Source organism: Falco rusticolus, chromosome 1 (genome assembly GCF_015220075.1).
Source record: "Falco rusticolus isolate bFalRus1 chromosome 1, bFalRus1.pri, whole genome shotgun sequence".
NCBI lineage: Eukaryota > Metazoa > Chordata > Aves > Falconiformes > Falconidae > Falco > Falco rusticolus.
Window position 1 is genome coordinate 74,635,459 of NC_051187.1, and position 16,264 is coordinate 74,651,722.

Consider the following 16,264-nt stretch of genomic DNA (forward strand, 5'->3'; position numbering starts at 1 on the left):
TGTGGAGAAGCACCTTTGTCAAGTTTGTCTAACAATGTTCAGCATTTTAATGATCGTGTAAAACCTCTCAGGAGTATTTTTTGTTGCTCTGTGGTTGGTTGGTTGTTTCTATCAGAATTTGTTGTAGATAGTACTAATTACGAATACTTGTTTTCTGTCATAGTTTTGTAACAATTTTCTCCTAAGCTCTGTCATGTAACTATTACTTGTAACCTTAGCAAGTATCTAAGACTATATTAACCATGGTAGCTAAGCAATGATGGTTTTGAAGAAAGGAAGGGCAAAGACCAAGCTGGAACAGGAATGGACATGGGGAGGGCTGCAGGTATGGCTGAGATCCTGTCTTGTAAGAGGAGGGGACAGCAACATTGCTTGTGTGGCCAGGTAACTAGAGGGAATTGAGAGGAATGGACTGCACCATGTTAACACAAGGAAGAACTGCATAAGGAATAAATAGCTTAATCTCAAGGACAATGTGACTACAAGAATAACTTGTTATAAATGCTCTGTGAGTAATTGTGTGCTGAAATTAAGCAGAGTGATGTTTGGAACAGACTCCTGGCTGAAGTAGCTTGAGCAGAAAAATTTAACTCTTACATTGGAGCTTGATGCATTTGTCTGGATTATATGAGGTTATTGCCTTCAGTGGTTGTGTAGAAGTCTCTCCACAGAAAAGGAGAGTGTTTACATCAGCTGTGGGACATAGCCTTACAAGCATTTATTAACAACCTAACTGATAACTTCTTCCCATACTGAATGCAAGAGTGTTCTTTTAAATGCAGAACTGTCATAAAAATAGCTCAAAGCACTGTTACTTGAGGCAATACAGAAAGTCCTTACTGATTTTTGTATCAAGTAAGTTAAGGAGACCCAATTTTAGCAATTCTTTATTTATGAAGACCAGCCCAGGTGAAGCAGGAGGTGTATAGGCAGCCCCAGGTTTGGTGCTGGGGGGCGATGGTCAGCTTTGACTGTGCTACTGTCTTAAGGCTGGTTGGCCGTTTCCTATTCCTTCAGTCTTCCCAAGCTTTCTGCTGGAAGTGCTGAGGGTTGACAGTCTTCTGATTTCTTTCTAATACTTTTCTCATGCCAGTTCTGTCAGCTTACTATTCTTCTGGTCAACTGTTATTGATCCCTTAATATCTTCTCCTTTCCCTTCCCTGCACCCCCCACGCCCTGCCCGCCCCCTACTGCGGTGTGCTTTGTTTCTCCTCCGCTATCACTTGTGATCTTTCCATTTCAGGTTAGACTTCATCTCCTTTAGTAAAACAAGCTCTTCAATCTCTTTCTCACTCTATGTGCCTTTCTTTATAGTCATTCTGATTTTAAATTTGAACCCAGGAGAACAGGATTATACAAATAACCCAGATGAAATGATACTTCTAAAAACAGAACTATATGAAATACTTACTTCCTGGTTTTCCTGGAAGTGTTTTGGCTGAAGTATTACAGAAATGCATTTACTTTCTTTTTGTGTGTCATGCCACATTGACACAAACTTGTCAAAACTAGTATATCCAGTTTTAGAATGATAGCACAAAAGAGCAGATGCAGAAATAATATAATAATCTAATAATGATTGTACAACTTAAATACAGGCATTCCTTTGGATTCTGAGTATATAGACTTTTATTCTGTTTGTGTCCAAAGGTACTAATTTTAGTGTTGAGTCTGAAGAAGGTGTTCTGTTAGCATGCAATGCTTACTAAGAGTGATTACCTGAAGGAGAAAAGCTGCAGTGGTGACAATGGTCCTCTGCTGCGGTGGTTTGATACTCTTACTTTCTTTCCTCTGTCTTAATTCCCTCCCATCCAACAAGTCCCAGCAGTGCTTTTTATTCAATATTCTAATTTTGTAGGACATAACCTACAGGAAACTGCATCTACTATGTCTCTGTTGAGGTTTGGGAAATTACACAATGGCAAAGCTGGCTGGTGATCAGACTACACAGCACGACTTTACATGCTTGTGACCTGCTTCTCTCCACTACCCTGACTGCTGACAGCAGTGTGCTTGTTTTCATGTGCTAGCGTCTTGGTTTAGTCTTCTGTAAGCCAGGGCCCTTAAATTCTTCAGGAAGTCATGGCAACTCTAGATTACAATTTGGTGCTGGCCCACAAGTGTGCAATCACATTATCTGCTGTAATGTGGGCACTGAATTATTGCTACTGACTACAAGATTATGTAATTTGAGACATTTTTGGTTGTATAGCACATGCAGCTGAGTGTAATTGAATAATATGGGGTACAGAGGGAGCAGCAGTGGTCAGAGACAGGAAGTGGTTCTTCAGGAGAAAAGGCTCCTGTATTTGTATCCTTACAAACATGCTGCTTTGGGGAGCCTATTATAGTATATAATTTGCTAGTTCTTACTAAGATCTTAAGAGCAAAAATTAGTGTAGGAGAGAGGAAAAGTAAATTAGGAATTTAGCTCATCGGTTCTGGTCCCCAATTATTTTTTCTTTGAACAGGAGTTGCCTACATTTGGAGCAAGAGTTTGAGGATGTGGTTTCAAGTACTCCTGTAAATGCTCTAATATTGAGACAGACTTGCAAAAGGTGACTCCAGGTTACCCTGGTCCCTGCCGTTCCTCTGGACTGCCAAGTTTGTATGGTGTTTCTCATAAGCACAGAAGCAAAGCTTCTTTATATTCTTGAAATGAAATGCAAGCCTCTGAATTAAGGACTAGAGCCTTCCCAGAAGAGTGTTTTAAAACCTCTGCTAAGGATTCCAGAGACATGTTGGTGCGTGTCAATTGCTGCTCAAATCTACAAGGGGATGGTATCTGCTAAGAACAGCTCAGAAAAACGCCCATACAAAGAAAGGAACCTCCAAATATGATCAGGGCAGAGGGGAAAGAAACAAAACCAGAAAATAGAACAAGAAAACATTTCAGCTCTTATTCAGGTAATCACTGACTGCAGCAGGTGTTTGTATGCCTTTTGGAGCCTGGATTGATTCTGTTATCTGGATGGAAATCTGCCTGCACTTCCTGCAGGCTTGGTGCTAGACACACCAGTTAAGAATTGCTTGAGGTAGTGATTTTGAAGATGGCAATCCTTTTTAAAATATTCTCTGGGTTCCTCTCATCCAGCAATGGGAAATTTCTTTCATCTTTTCACAGTAACACGTAAGGCACAGAGTTTCTTACTGCTGAAGCAATTTCTGTATCATTTGTTTTGAGGCATTTGCACTTAATTACAAGCTGTGAGTTGCTGATCGAGGGCATGGAGGTCACCTCACCCAATATGCAGCCAAGGGAAGCTGCTGTGCAGCCACCAGGCTAGAGATACATAGCCTTGGTGGTGCTGACAAGAAACGCTGCCAGGACCCTCTGAGTTGTTGCATATTCATAGTTCAGTAGTCCCCGTGGGAAGATAAGGTCTACTTTGTTACACCAGCCCTGTTGGTGGGATGTAGTGAGTGTTGATATATCTGTAATGGAGACATTAAATGAGGTGTTCTGTTTATATCTTTTTTGGACCAGCTGAGATTATGTATTTACTGAAGATTATAAATCAACTTTTTATTGGTTCCCCTAGACAGACACAAAGGTATTTATTCATCCCTTTTCTGTACAGAACTCATTAAGTAATACATCTGAAGACAGCTGTGAGTCTTTGTATTTGCCAATGAGTTTCAGTCCATGAAAGTTGTGCTGTGAGACCTCAATTCCCAAAGTTTTAGGACCAACACATGGCTGATTTGCCATATGTAATAGTCAAATGTTGCGGTTTTGCGTTTGGGAAGGAGAACATCCTGCATGAGAGGCTTTCTCTGAATGCGAAAGTGGAAGCATAGTTATAGAAGAAAGAAAACAGTGGATACATATATATTTATTTATTTTTAGACATTGTTGAACAACAAACTTAATGACAAAGCATCTAATGTTTGGATAAAAGTTTGTCATCAGTGAGGACCACATTCTCATAGACAGCTGAAACAGTGCCCACCTAGCTTTTGAGAAGATAAGATTTCTATGTAGCAGTACTCTGTTTAATTAGTTAGTTGGCAAAGCAGTAGACAAACTTTCATGGTAAAGGAAGACTTTGAAATACCATGGAAGTTGAGAGCAGTTGCATATAATTTGTCAGACTGTTCTCCTGATCCTCTGAAACATAGTTAACACATATAACTGAAACTGAAGCATCTGTAAATGTTGTCTATGTATTTAAGGTTTGACTTTTTGCTGCTTTGTCAGACTACAGAGGTGGACTTTTTCACTTATTATAGTTGACCTAATAACAGGCAGTGTCTCTGATCCTCATCTTGCCCTGCATTAATGGGACTCTGCTTCAGATGTTTATAAGCAAGTAAACATTTTAGATTTGCCTGTCTTAGTGCTTGAGTATCTGATAATATTTATATGTGTGTTATTAAGCAATAAATCTAAATTTATTTGACCTGTGACTTCCTTCCCAGTGTGCTTCACGCACTGGGGAGACAGTACCATTTAAACTTTTTTGAAGGTTCTAGATGATTAACATTTCAGTTTTAATTTCCATTGTCCTTTATAAAATCACTCATTATTGCAAATTCATGTCCTAATATGTAAATTCGTCCTTTACAAATCTGATATTAATGCTGTGGAAAATCAGTCAAGCATCATAAGGTAGTAGTATCATATTGAGTAGTAGGGTGTATTTTCTAGCCTTTTGTTTCTTCATTTGCTTTTGAAACCACTGGAAAAAAAAGAAGAATCAGGACATATATTCCTGATCAGTGTTTTGAGGGATTTCTTAACTTAAAGTAAATATCAAATCATGAGATTTTTTTTAAAAAAAGTTTAAAACAGATCTGTTGCCATTTAAAAAGTGTCAAGATTAAACATGCAATTGTTTCAGTTGTTTTTAAAACAACAGATGTGCTTTGGGGTTCTTTTAAATATTTTTCTTAACCTTAATATATCTTAGTCTAACCTTTATAACTTCAGTTTGTCAAAATATGATCACACAGAAAAGGAATTGCTTCTAATGTAATTTCTAGATGCCGTGAGGAATTTTGCTTCACCTCCTGCTGCAGCCTCAGGAGGATGCAGGTCTCTGGAGTTGTGTGTTGCATCTGCCAGCCCCACAGGGACATCTGAGGTACCCTAGGGCATCAAAATGATACTGTATGCTCATGTTTGAGGAACTGAATTTTACCCTCTTCAATTAGTTTATTTTACTATTTTATATTTTATTATTTATAGAAGTTAACCTGAGTCTAAATGCATAGCTGAAAGGAAGTTTTATCAGAAATTATAACTCCAACATACCTCTAATACTTCTTTCTAAAGAAGCTCAAGTATATATGCTGGCTGCTGATCGTAATCAGAATTTGAAAGCTCGCCGTTTCCCATTGCTTTTCTCAGAAATTTTTGCTTTTCTCAGAAATGAATAAGCAGTGAAAACAAATTATGCCGTTTAAGTGTGCAGTAAGAAGCTAGTTACTCCAATAAACGGTTGGACCAAAGCGCCTCCTGGGAACTTGTAACAGACACTTTAATTCTCCTTCTCAATGTGTACAACATGATCTAACATGCAATTTAATGAACAAATCATGGGATTTGGACACCAAGCACTTTCAAGGCTGTTTTAAGTCCTGATCCAAAGGTGGTTTTCTCAGTAACAAAAACCTGCTGCTGACTTCTTTAAGTTTTAGATTAGGGTCGTACAGCCTTAAGTCTGGTAACATTTTGTGCTGTTTAATACCTGGGAAGATATCCAGACTTGAGTAATCTTGTTGTCAGACCTGTATCTGTAGTAATGATGTATAAAAATAAATACACATGTGGGTGTAAGAACAGAGGTGAAATACGCATGCTATCTGGGTTGCCTCTGTTTTAAACGAGAAAGTAAGCAATCCATAACACTGTTATTAAAACACATTTTGACAGAAGTGGGTTACAGAAATGGTCGTGCAAAAAGAAAATTGTATCCAGCAGGGATGCAGCTGTGAGACGGGGAGGTAAGTGCACTCTGCGGCCAGAGGAGGTTGTAGGGCAGTGTCTGGATGGGCACAGGGAAGGTGAGAGGAAGGTAGTTGCCCTGCGCATGAAGCCTGAGATAAGAAAGTACTCGTTTCTCAGCTGCCTTATGATCGTCACCACTGTGCCATACCCTTGACTCAAGGAAGAAAAGACAGTTCTAATGCTAAGGAATTGGTTCCATCTCAATGCTTTTTCAGTCCTTGGCCGGAGGCTGGTGAGGTTCTCTGTCACCTTTAGGTGTGTTTTATGTGGCACAGTAACAGTTTAACAGAGAAATGCTGGACTTGTGCAGTCTTCCCGACTTTGCACACCCACATAAGTCTACGCAGTCTGTTATGAGTAGGGATGTGATTTTTTTGTATGGCAAATGGAATATTTCTGTGAGACTGACAGATGTGACACAAAAAAACCCAGAGACCTGCATCTTTCTGGGGTTGCTGTGGGAAGTGAGGCAAGATGCTTCATGGCATCTGGAAATTATACTAGATGTAGTTCTTTTTGTCTGTGTGTGTGCATGATTATATGTTCCTGCTTTTTATAGGAACATGAAAAAGAAGAGCCTGCCAAATCACTAGTTCCTGGACATTTTGAGTATCTTGCATTGGATGCAAGAGGGCTTTGTCTCTGCTCCCCACTTATAAAATGAGTAAAATATGTCATTTGAAATGAGAAAGGTATTATACAATAAAATCACTGCTGTTTGTAAAGTGTTTAGCACTGTAGTAAACCCATCATAACCACCACCACTGCCACAGCCCCCAAGGAATTAATTCCAGAATTAATATTTAAGTACTATTTAATAGTGACTGGTAAATAGACCTGCTCACTGAGACATCACAGGTCGTCCTGTGCACTGAACAAGAAAAAGAGAGAGTATTTATGTGTATAAGTTCTGCTGCACATTTCAAGCAGTAAAGCTAAACAAGCCCTTGGTAGCTCTGTGAGGCAGCGTGGCTGTTACGCTGGGGTGCGAGGTGGGGCTGGAGTTCATGGGGCAGTACCATGTGCTACCCTGTGTGCAGGGTGCTGCCTAGGAGGAGGTGTCTGGGGCTTGTGTTTGGGGTGCAGTAGTTTCCCTGTGGCTCTAGAATGGACAGGAGGCAGGGATGTGGGAAGTGTGCCCTGGGGCAGTTGGGATCAAGGATGCTCAGCTAGACGTGAGGGTCTCCACAGCACAGAAGACCAAACTTAGGGTAACAAACAAGAAGCCTGACTGTGCTGTAGTGGTTGATACTTGCATGGGATGCATGTCCAAATTATGCTTTTGAAATAAATAAATAAAATTATTTAGAGAGAGAGAGAAAGAGCAGAGCTTTTGGCAGTTGTGTATGTCTGTACTCAATCTTTTTGATCCCGTCATACATGTTATACTGAGATACTTAATTGCCCTCACTAGATCTTTCAAAAACTGAGTGCCCACATACAGGGCAGTACAGCATTTCTTCCCATCTCTGTTGTATGACCCCGTCAATGACTCAGTTCTCCCTTTTAAATTTTTTATATCAATGTGTATATTAGCCTTTTCTGTGTTGTGTATTCAAATTCTATTAAATTCTTCCTAATTAGTGAAAATATTACATGTAACTGATGCTTAAATAGGTAATATATGAACCAGTAGTTCAGCTGTCAGCAGTGCCTGTAAACATTTCCCCATATAAGTTTCTTTTCCATCTTTTAATTGTTACAGTAAGTTCCATTTTCTGCATTGTAGCTGATGGTTCTCTGACATGGTAACATTCGCTTTACTGTATTTTGGTATAGCTTAATCTCATCTCATTTGCAGTTGATAAATCCATGTCATGCTTTATCCACCCCACCTCCCCCCTTGTATTTCTGCAGTTTTGCTCTTTATTATATCAACCTTTGAATGAGTCTGTGGTTGTCAAAATTGCTCTACTATTTAACTGCCTTTTGTAAATACATCAAAACTGTGTTTTTTATGCTCCAGCCTAAGCAAATATCCATAATGTGACAGTTCAAAATTAAAATTTTACTGTCTTGACATGTTATTTGTACTGATTCCAAGCAAGTGATGAATCAAGTCCCCTGTAATTAAAATATTTAATGTTTTTTTAAGTTTTTCCTGAGATAAAATGGGATGTGATTGTTTTCAATTCTCTCAGCAGTGCCTGTGTGCTTCTCCTTACTGATGACAGCTGAGATGAAGTGTTAACGTGTCTTCTAAATCACACCTACACTGTCTTTTGCCTTTACCTTATTATTGTTTCTGAGCATTGTCCCAGCTTATATCCTGGTCTGTTCCTTCTTAAAGACATTAGGGAACCCTCCTCCCCCCTGCTTCTTTTACTTCTTTTTATAGGGTCTAGTTCAGCTTGATTTTCAGCAATTTTTTATGGATCTTTTAAACTCATTTTAGCCCTTTTCTGTAGAGTGATGAAGAATTTGAACGTGGATAATGTAAATTAAGAAAAAGGCAAGTAGAACACATGTTCTGTAGTGTTAAACAGGTGTCACCTGAAAACTTTTGATATGAATGGAGAAGTTTCCATTGACTTCAGTGGCTTACTGATCACTCATACCAGCAATGGCAAGTGGGAACATATTTATGACTGTTTACCTTAGGGTTTTAAAAGTCAGCATAATAAAAAGTAAATCAGAAATCTTTCATAGGAAATGAAGGAAGCTCAGTGTCTTGTGGAAGTAGAGGGCTTTTTATTAGACTGTCAGGATTTCTTATTTATTGTGAAGGGTAAGTTCGGAGGTGCAGTCTTGTTCATAGCTTTTTCCAAAAAAACACTTTCAGAAGAGTTATTTGAGAGAAATGGACCAACTGAAAAAACATACACTATGGGAGACTTTAAATGGCATATAAGCATATTCCAAGTAAGTCTCCATAAGTAGGCAGTGTTCATAATAACAATATACAGAGGATACTTTTTTTTCCGTAAGAAGTGTCCTTGACATTATGGAAAGAAACTATATATCATATATAAAGAAAATATGATGTGCTGATGAAAAGTAAGTTTTTAATCTAGAAGTATTGTAAGAAATTATCATGCTGTATATATTTTTTTATATGGTACATAGCAAGTGTGTTTCATAGAACCATAGAATTGTTTGGATTGGAAGGGACCGTAAAGATCACCTATTTCCAACCCCCCTGCCACGGGCAGAGACACCTTCCACTAGACCAGGTTGCTCAAAGCCCCATCCAGCCTGGCCTTGAACACTGCCAGGGATGGGGCATCCACAGCTGCTCTGGGCAACCTGCTCCAGTGCCTCACTACGCTCAATATGTTTATATTATAGGAAATTACTCCAGGCAGACACAGACTGAAACTGATGAGTTATACTGCCTGTTTTCTTAGGTTATTCTTCACAAACAGATGCTTACTTTGATTATGTCATTATTAACTGTTCTTAAAGTCTTAATCTTAGTTCAGTTTTCTGGTTCTTGAAGTAAGATTTAGGCTCATCTGTTTATAAACAGACTGTTAACCGCTCTTGATTCTCCTGTATTAGGTAAAGTTCTCCACTCAACTGCATTAAAAAAAAATAATTGGGAATGAAGAAACAGGATCTTGAAGTCTTCATGGTAATGGAGGCTCTTAGGAAGACTAATAATCTCAAGCTTTAGATTGTTCGAAAAAATCCCTTTCTCAAGTTGTTTTCCCATCCAGGAGTTATTTAAAAAGAAAAGATCTCTATCACTTAAAGGGCAAGTGAAAAGTTTGATTAGGAGATAGCCCACATATTCTGCCTGGGACTTGTTCAGTTATCTCAGGCCCAGGTTCAGGTTTGGGGCTTGGATTATGCCCTGTACCATGTGGTACATGGTATTTTAGACATTGCTGAAGTAGGAGTATATAACATAAAAACTATCAACAGAAAACAGTTTGGGGGCTTTTGACCTTTGATTTGACTGTGAAAAAATAATATTGAAATAAAATTTATCCAGCTCTGTTTAGGGAGATACGGGTTCTGAATAAATAGATTCATTCTGATGAAGGGACAGGATCCAAACCCCCAGTGCCTCTTGCAGCTCAGTCAGCAAGGATGCAGTGCAATCTGCCTTTGATCTAGCCAAGCTTTTGAAAATGTGCTAGACATGATTCCTGAACAGTAGGCCAACTGAAGTCTCAGCAGGCTTTTCAATTAAGAACCAAGTCTGAGATTAGAAAACATTGAATTTAATAGATGAATGCTGAACTTGGAGAAAAGGAGTATAACATTTCATCTTGGCATTCAGTTGGAACAGAAGGTATCTTAAGAACAGGTTGAGGGCCATTTTGCAGGAGAAAATAATACTGCTGGCACCTTTCTCCTTCAGCTACTTTAAAGTATTCTGTCTGGAGAGTAAGCCCAGAGCCAGATGAGCTCTCTACTACCTTTCCCAGCCTTTTCCTGAAAGAGCTTTGCTCAGGTCGCTCTCTGTAGCTGGTTTTAAATAATGAATGCATTTGAGGATGTTAACAACTTTGTTTCAGTTGCTTTCAAAGAAAATTATCAAAGTCAAGTTGTATCTGAAATCTGCTGTGAGTGGGGATGACTTGTAGAATAGTATTTGAGTACATATCATATTTTTACATGTATAGTTGTTAATGCTGAAGGAGCAGAAGAACATTTTATGTATTGCTGTTTTCCAGCTGTCTTGTGTGTGTCTCTTCAGCCAGTTGATAGCTTGAATTCTGTCTTCCTTGGCCCTTGAGTAAGGTGATCTGAAGGGGAAGTCTTCAGACTGCTTACTAAGCTCAAGCAAATGACATTACTCTGCTCATTGACACAATATGTTGAATGATGAAAAGTTAACACTAAAGCTATTTTTCTTCCTAGTGTCACTGTGGGAGGGTATTACTGACTTCTGTTTGCATGTGTTTACAGGAATCTCGATGGCCTTACTTATTTGGAGCAATCATTGTTCCTTCATTGATACAAGTCATGATTCTGCCTTTTCTTCCTGAGAGTCCTCGTTACCTCCTACTTGAAAAACATAACACAAGCAAGGCAGAAAAAGGTATGAGGTGTTACTTTCTTGCGACAAAGGCTGTTTATGGTAGGGGTGCAGGCTAAGTAAATTCTGCAATCACAGTAAAAGCAGAACTGTTCCAATAGGAGAAATTCTCTTGGGAATTATTTTTCCCTCACCTTTTTTGTTTGTCTGTGTGTGTGTAAATATGACTGTTGCTTTGAATTTTTTTCTAAAATAAATTCTCCAACAAATTAACCTATAGCATTATGTGATGCAAACCCAACCAAATCATCTTGCTGTTGTGTGTCAGCCATTATGTGCAGGGTTCATTTGGGAGTGAATGGTGATTCAGTCTTCATGACTCTCCCTTCTCTACAGTTTTTACAGTTTGGCTAACAAAACTACCAATTCTGTTGCCGGTTTATTTTCAGTAGTCAGTGTGTTTGACCCTGTGCTTCTGTAAATCAATAACCTTTCTAGGTCTAATAAAAACCTTATACACCTATTTAACTGAAGCCTTCCGATGCTTCCATATGGCTTGCTTTAGTTTCAAAGTCACAGACCAGAGTGTTTTGTTCTTACTTTAGGTTCTATCTATAAAAGAGTTTGCTTATGTCATCACAGCTACTGTATACTCTGCCCCAGTAAAATTACTATGATCAGTTTGAGTTCCAAGATATCATCACATTATGGCTGAAAGAATGTTGAAAATCTGTTTTTGCTGATTATAAGGACACATTAAAAATAGTGTACAAAGAAGGAGTCTGATTATAATACCAAAATGTTTGCAGAATATAACTGGACTTTAAAAATGATTCCCAAAAACTTCATTAGAATATAACTCTTAACATTTTTAGTCACCAACAAGTTGCTTGCAAAATTACTTGCAAGGTGCGAATCAGCACCTGAAAATTAAATGTAGTAATCTTTTAGCATGAAATTAGTACAACTCACTCTATTCTGTTTCTTCTGCTATGAAATGAAAAACCATCCTGTTTTGTTTTGATGAGCGCTCTGAAGCAGAAATGGCACTCTAATGAAGAGGCTCCTGTGTTGTCTCAGTTTGGTGATGAATGAATAATTCTGTAAATGTTGGAGCCTGAGATGTTTAGATACAGTTCAGTGTTTAAAAAAAAAATGTGCAAAAGCAACAAGGCTTTGGGGAGAGTTCTTTAGCTTTACAGAGTCAGCAGAGATTTAGTGAGGCAGAGAACAGCTTTTCCAGGGACCGTGAAGGATAGGGCTTGCCTACCACCCGTGATCAGGGCACCCAGCAGGGATGCAGTAGTGAGCAGCTTGAGGCTGGCTCTTGAGTAGTAACTTCTGCAGCACCGCAGCTGGGCTGGGAAGAAACACCTTTGGGTGCCAAGTTTAAACTGGCTCATTTCTACCTGATAAATTCTAGATGCATTTCCAAAACTATGGCTGGCAAAGAGTCCAGATCTGCGATGGTATTGCATAATGTCACACTTGTTACAGGGATCTGTTGGAAATCCTGCCACAGCACCTGGAAACCTCAGCACTCACAGTGATGCTGGACCTCATAGGTAGAGTTTAAAAACTGTAAAAAATTGGCAGTAAAATAGCACCACCTGCCTTGAAATTCACACCATTTACTGTTACTGGTAATGGGCCAGCTGCAATCCGGGATGTTTTCAGCATACATGTTCTGAAAATGATTTGAAAGCTACTCTAGGGGCATTGGAGGTGGATCTTGGAGTAGAAGACATCAGGAGAGCAAAGTTACCCACACTTATTTGGTGGTTGAAGGGAAATGAGTTTTAGCAATTGGCTTGCTGGTTACGAGAAGGTGGCTTTCATGAGCCACCTTAAAGACTATAAATTTAGATACTCAGAAAAAAAAGAGGAGACTGGTATAAAAAACCTTTCAATGTAACTACTTATCAGTAGAAGCTTTTGGACCTGATTAATTCTAAAAGAAATTAATACCGAGATACATTTTAGTACAGAGTGATACTCATTTTGAGTATAGTTTACAGAGCTTTCAGAACAGCTAGGGTCTGGTGATTCTAGACAGAGGTTTGCAAAGGACCATAGGAAGTCAAATGTATACGTCCCCCTGAATTTCTCTCCTGTTCCTTGCCTGTCAAGCAGCCATCCTTCCAGAACTGTCCACCTTGTTGCACAGGCAAGGTTGCCTGTAGGATATCAGGTGCAAAACAGGTAAGGATGATTCTTAGACATTGTTTTGGAGTTCATAAAATCTACCTGTAAGGCAGCATAGATCATATCATCATATACTTCTGTGTTATAAAGTATCTTATTATGAAGCATGCTAGGAACACAAGCAATTTTCTTGCCATTGCACATCCTTTGTAATCTCCCCTCTCCTAATGTAGATTTGCAAGCAAGTGGATCTTTGGATCTCTGTTCAGCATGTGAGTAGCTGGGGAAGGAGTTTGATTCATGGAACTATTGGGCAGAGGACTCCTGTGATGTTAGACCAGTAGTGGGGGTTTGGAGCCCTCCTCCCCACCCCAGGGAATGTGGAGAAATCCAGATTAGGTATGAGCCAAGTTTCAGCTATCTGGAGTAAGGTAGTGGAATAATGAAAGCAGGTAGGGAGGGGAATTCACAAAATAGGGCAGTGAATAACTTTGAATCAGCAATCAAGAAAAATCATCTGGATGTTAGCATTATCTGCAGAAATGAGGGAGGAAAAGCCTAAGTATCAGAGGGATCAGAGGAGTTTGTGGGTTATTAAAAAAACCTACTGCTTGTAAGCCATATAATGACAATGCAGTATTTTCCCTTTTAATGACTACAGTAATGCTTTTAAATTATTTGCCTCTTAAGTTAAAGCTGCATATTAATTTCAGAAATGTGCAAGCCTTTCTTCTGACTAAATCCTTTTTCTTTCCCCCAACGGATCAAGGCTATTCATGCAAATACACATTTCACTGTGGATTATATCTTGTTGGAGAAATATAAAACTGTTATTTGTAAAAGGTCTGCTGTATTTAAGGCAGATGACTACATTAGTCTTTATGAAATAGTCTAAAATGTACATGTATGTCAAAGCTTCTAAAATGGAGATGACAACATTAATCTTCCTAATCATTTTAGAGCAATAAAAATCCAGTGGGATAATGTAAGTCATTGAGTTCCCACAAAGTTCTGCTCCTGCTTTCTTCCTTCCTTTTCTTCTGTCCTCAGGAGATAACCAGACTATAACTACCAAAATATGAGCAGCCTCGTTCTCTTTCTTGGCAGAGCTGTAAAAGAGCATGTCTTTTAACTGGAAAATAAGAGACTGAACGAGGGAGCAGGACCAAAATGTGTTGTGTAAGTGATGAAAAAAGAGAAGGAGTGAGGTTAGAGCAGGCAGACATCATGTGCAAGCATAAACCACACCACCATGAAGCTACTCTGTGAGCAGAGGAGTAGTGAGGCCTCAGATGAATGATGTCTCCTGAGTTCCATTAACAGGGGTCGACCCGGTTCCCTTCTTTTCCCCTTCTAGCAGTGCGAACAGTGCATTCTGTGGGTGGCTGAGCCAGTGTCTGCCTCATCAGCTGTACAGACACCGTGGCTGACTTGTAGTTGTCTGCTTTCAAATGCAATGCTAACAGCAAGGATCTGCTTATCTTCCTGGAGGTCTGTATCCAACTCACTGGGATCAACAGGAGCTGAGCTGTCTCCCATATTCCTGTCTCACTGCTGAATGTGGGAGAACTAATTTATATGTTGTGAGGGGAGAACAGTAGACTGGACCAACACAATCTGTAAACCTGTTTTGCTCAGGAAGCTGAAAGTCTAGTAATGGGGAGAAGGTGGAGCCATTCCAGCTCCCCGCCCAGGTCCTGTAACTAACATGGTCCTCTTGAGGTAAGAACAGAAGGGAGAAAAATGCCTAGTATTTAACCGATGTGATCCTTCTTTAATAATGCTCACCAGACAGCAGAGGAGAAATGGCTATTTAAATGGTTGAGGAAATGGTCTTTGGAAGGAGATTGTTACTCACTTGCTAGAGAGCACTAGGAATGGAGAGTAACAGGGGTAGAAACAGGAAGAAAAAAACCCTGCTGCTGTAATCAGGCAGTTTACCATCCAAGCTGTAGGACAGTAAGACAGGAATTTGACATGAGTTGTCTATTAGTTCCATGCCAGGTAGACCCCTGGTCTGTGACTGTAGCAGTGATGCAGTATAAATAAAAACAGTTGTTGTTGTTGTAGTAGTAGTAGTAGTAGTGTGATTAAACAGAATATTTTTATGAATAACAACATTGGTTATAAACACTTTCAGTTGGAGAGTTTATGTGTTTCTTTTGGAGAATACTGTTACAAGGAGGAAACTTGCATTTTTGATGCAGCTGCAGGTCGTTGTAAATCAATAATGGAATTCAGCTGGCACCCCAGTTTGCCAGAGAACAGAATATTCTTAATGTCTTAAGGGTCAAATAACTTAGACAAAATGTCACAGCAACATCTGTTGGTGACATACAAAGTCTGCTCATCTAGTGTGTTCAGTCATACATTAAAACTCCCATGGTTATAAAAGTAGCATTACAACAGGTATAATAAGAAGTGTAGATTTAAGAATCAGTCTTAGAAAGATGGATTAGAGTTGATACTTTTCATGTGATAAAAGAGCGAGTCCATTCCTGATTTATAAAAGGAGGTAGGTAATTTTTCACAAAGTTCCTCATGGGGCCCACATGGACAGGAGAGAGATTAAAACCAAAGTTGCAGCAGGAACAAATTACTGCAAATCCAGTGATTTAGATAAAGTTGTAAGGGCTGACAAGGACATCCATGATTTAGTTTTGTTTATCTGTGGGTTTTGTATGTCTCTAAGCATTATAAGCTGTGTTTATTGGAAAGGAAGAGACAGCCATGACTACTGTATTTGCTGGCTTATGGTAGAGGCTCCATCTCAAATGGTTGCTGGTTGCCAAAAGCTGGAGTGTTTGTGGTGTGTCTGTTTAAAACCAAAACTTTTCTTAAATCTCCTGTCTGTTACAAAGGATACTTGGGTCACTGGACCTTTGATACAACTCAGTTTACCAATTGTGTTATTTTAGGGTGGCATGCAGGTATTTTGTTTTACCTGTACATCTTGGGTAGTTTCAAGTGAATCTGAACAGGCCTGTTTTTTATTGATGGTCTGTGAAACCAGACATAAGAGCAGATAAAGATGTAATCCCAAACTGGATGATAACTCACAGAAGATCCGTATGTTGCTTTACTTAGAAGGAAGTGACACATGGGAAAAGCCTAAAACCTTTTGCTTGCAGTTATATTTACTGAATTGGAATAGCAAATTTGAGATTTATTCTCAAACTTTGCTACATGCTAGTAGTTAATATTTTGCTACATTTAAACAGGTATTTAAATGTCTT

General features: G+C 39.1%; 1 protein-coding gene across 3 annotated transcripts in view; it reads left to right on the forward strand.

Annotated features, from left to right (window-relative positions):
* Window positions 1-16,264, forward strand: part of SLC2A9 (solute carrier family 2 member 9) — a 105,518-nt gene that overhangs the window by 26,151 nt on the left and 63,103 nt on the right. For all 3 annotated transcript variants that reach the window (XM_037384797.1, XM_037384775.1, XM_037384786.1), the window contains one exon: window positions 10,814-10,946. In XM_037384797.1, coding sequence (XP_037240694.1) covers window positions 10,814-10,946 — 133 coding nt within the window. The remainder of the gene's footprint in view (window positions 1-10,813; window positions 10,947-16,264) is intronic.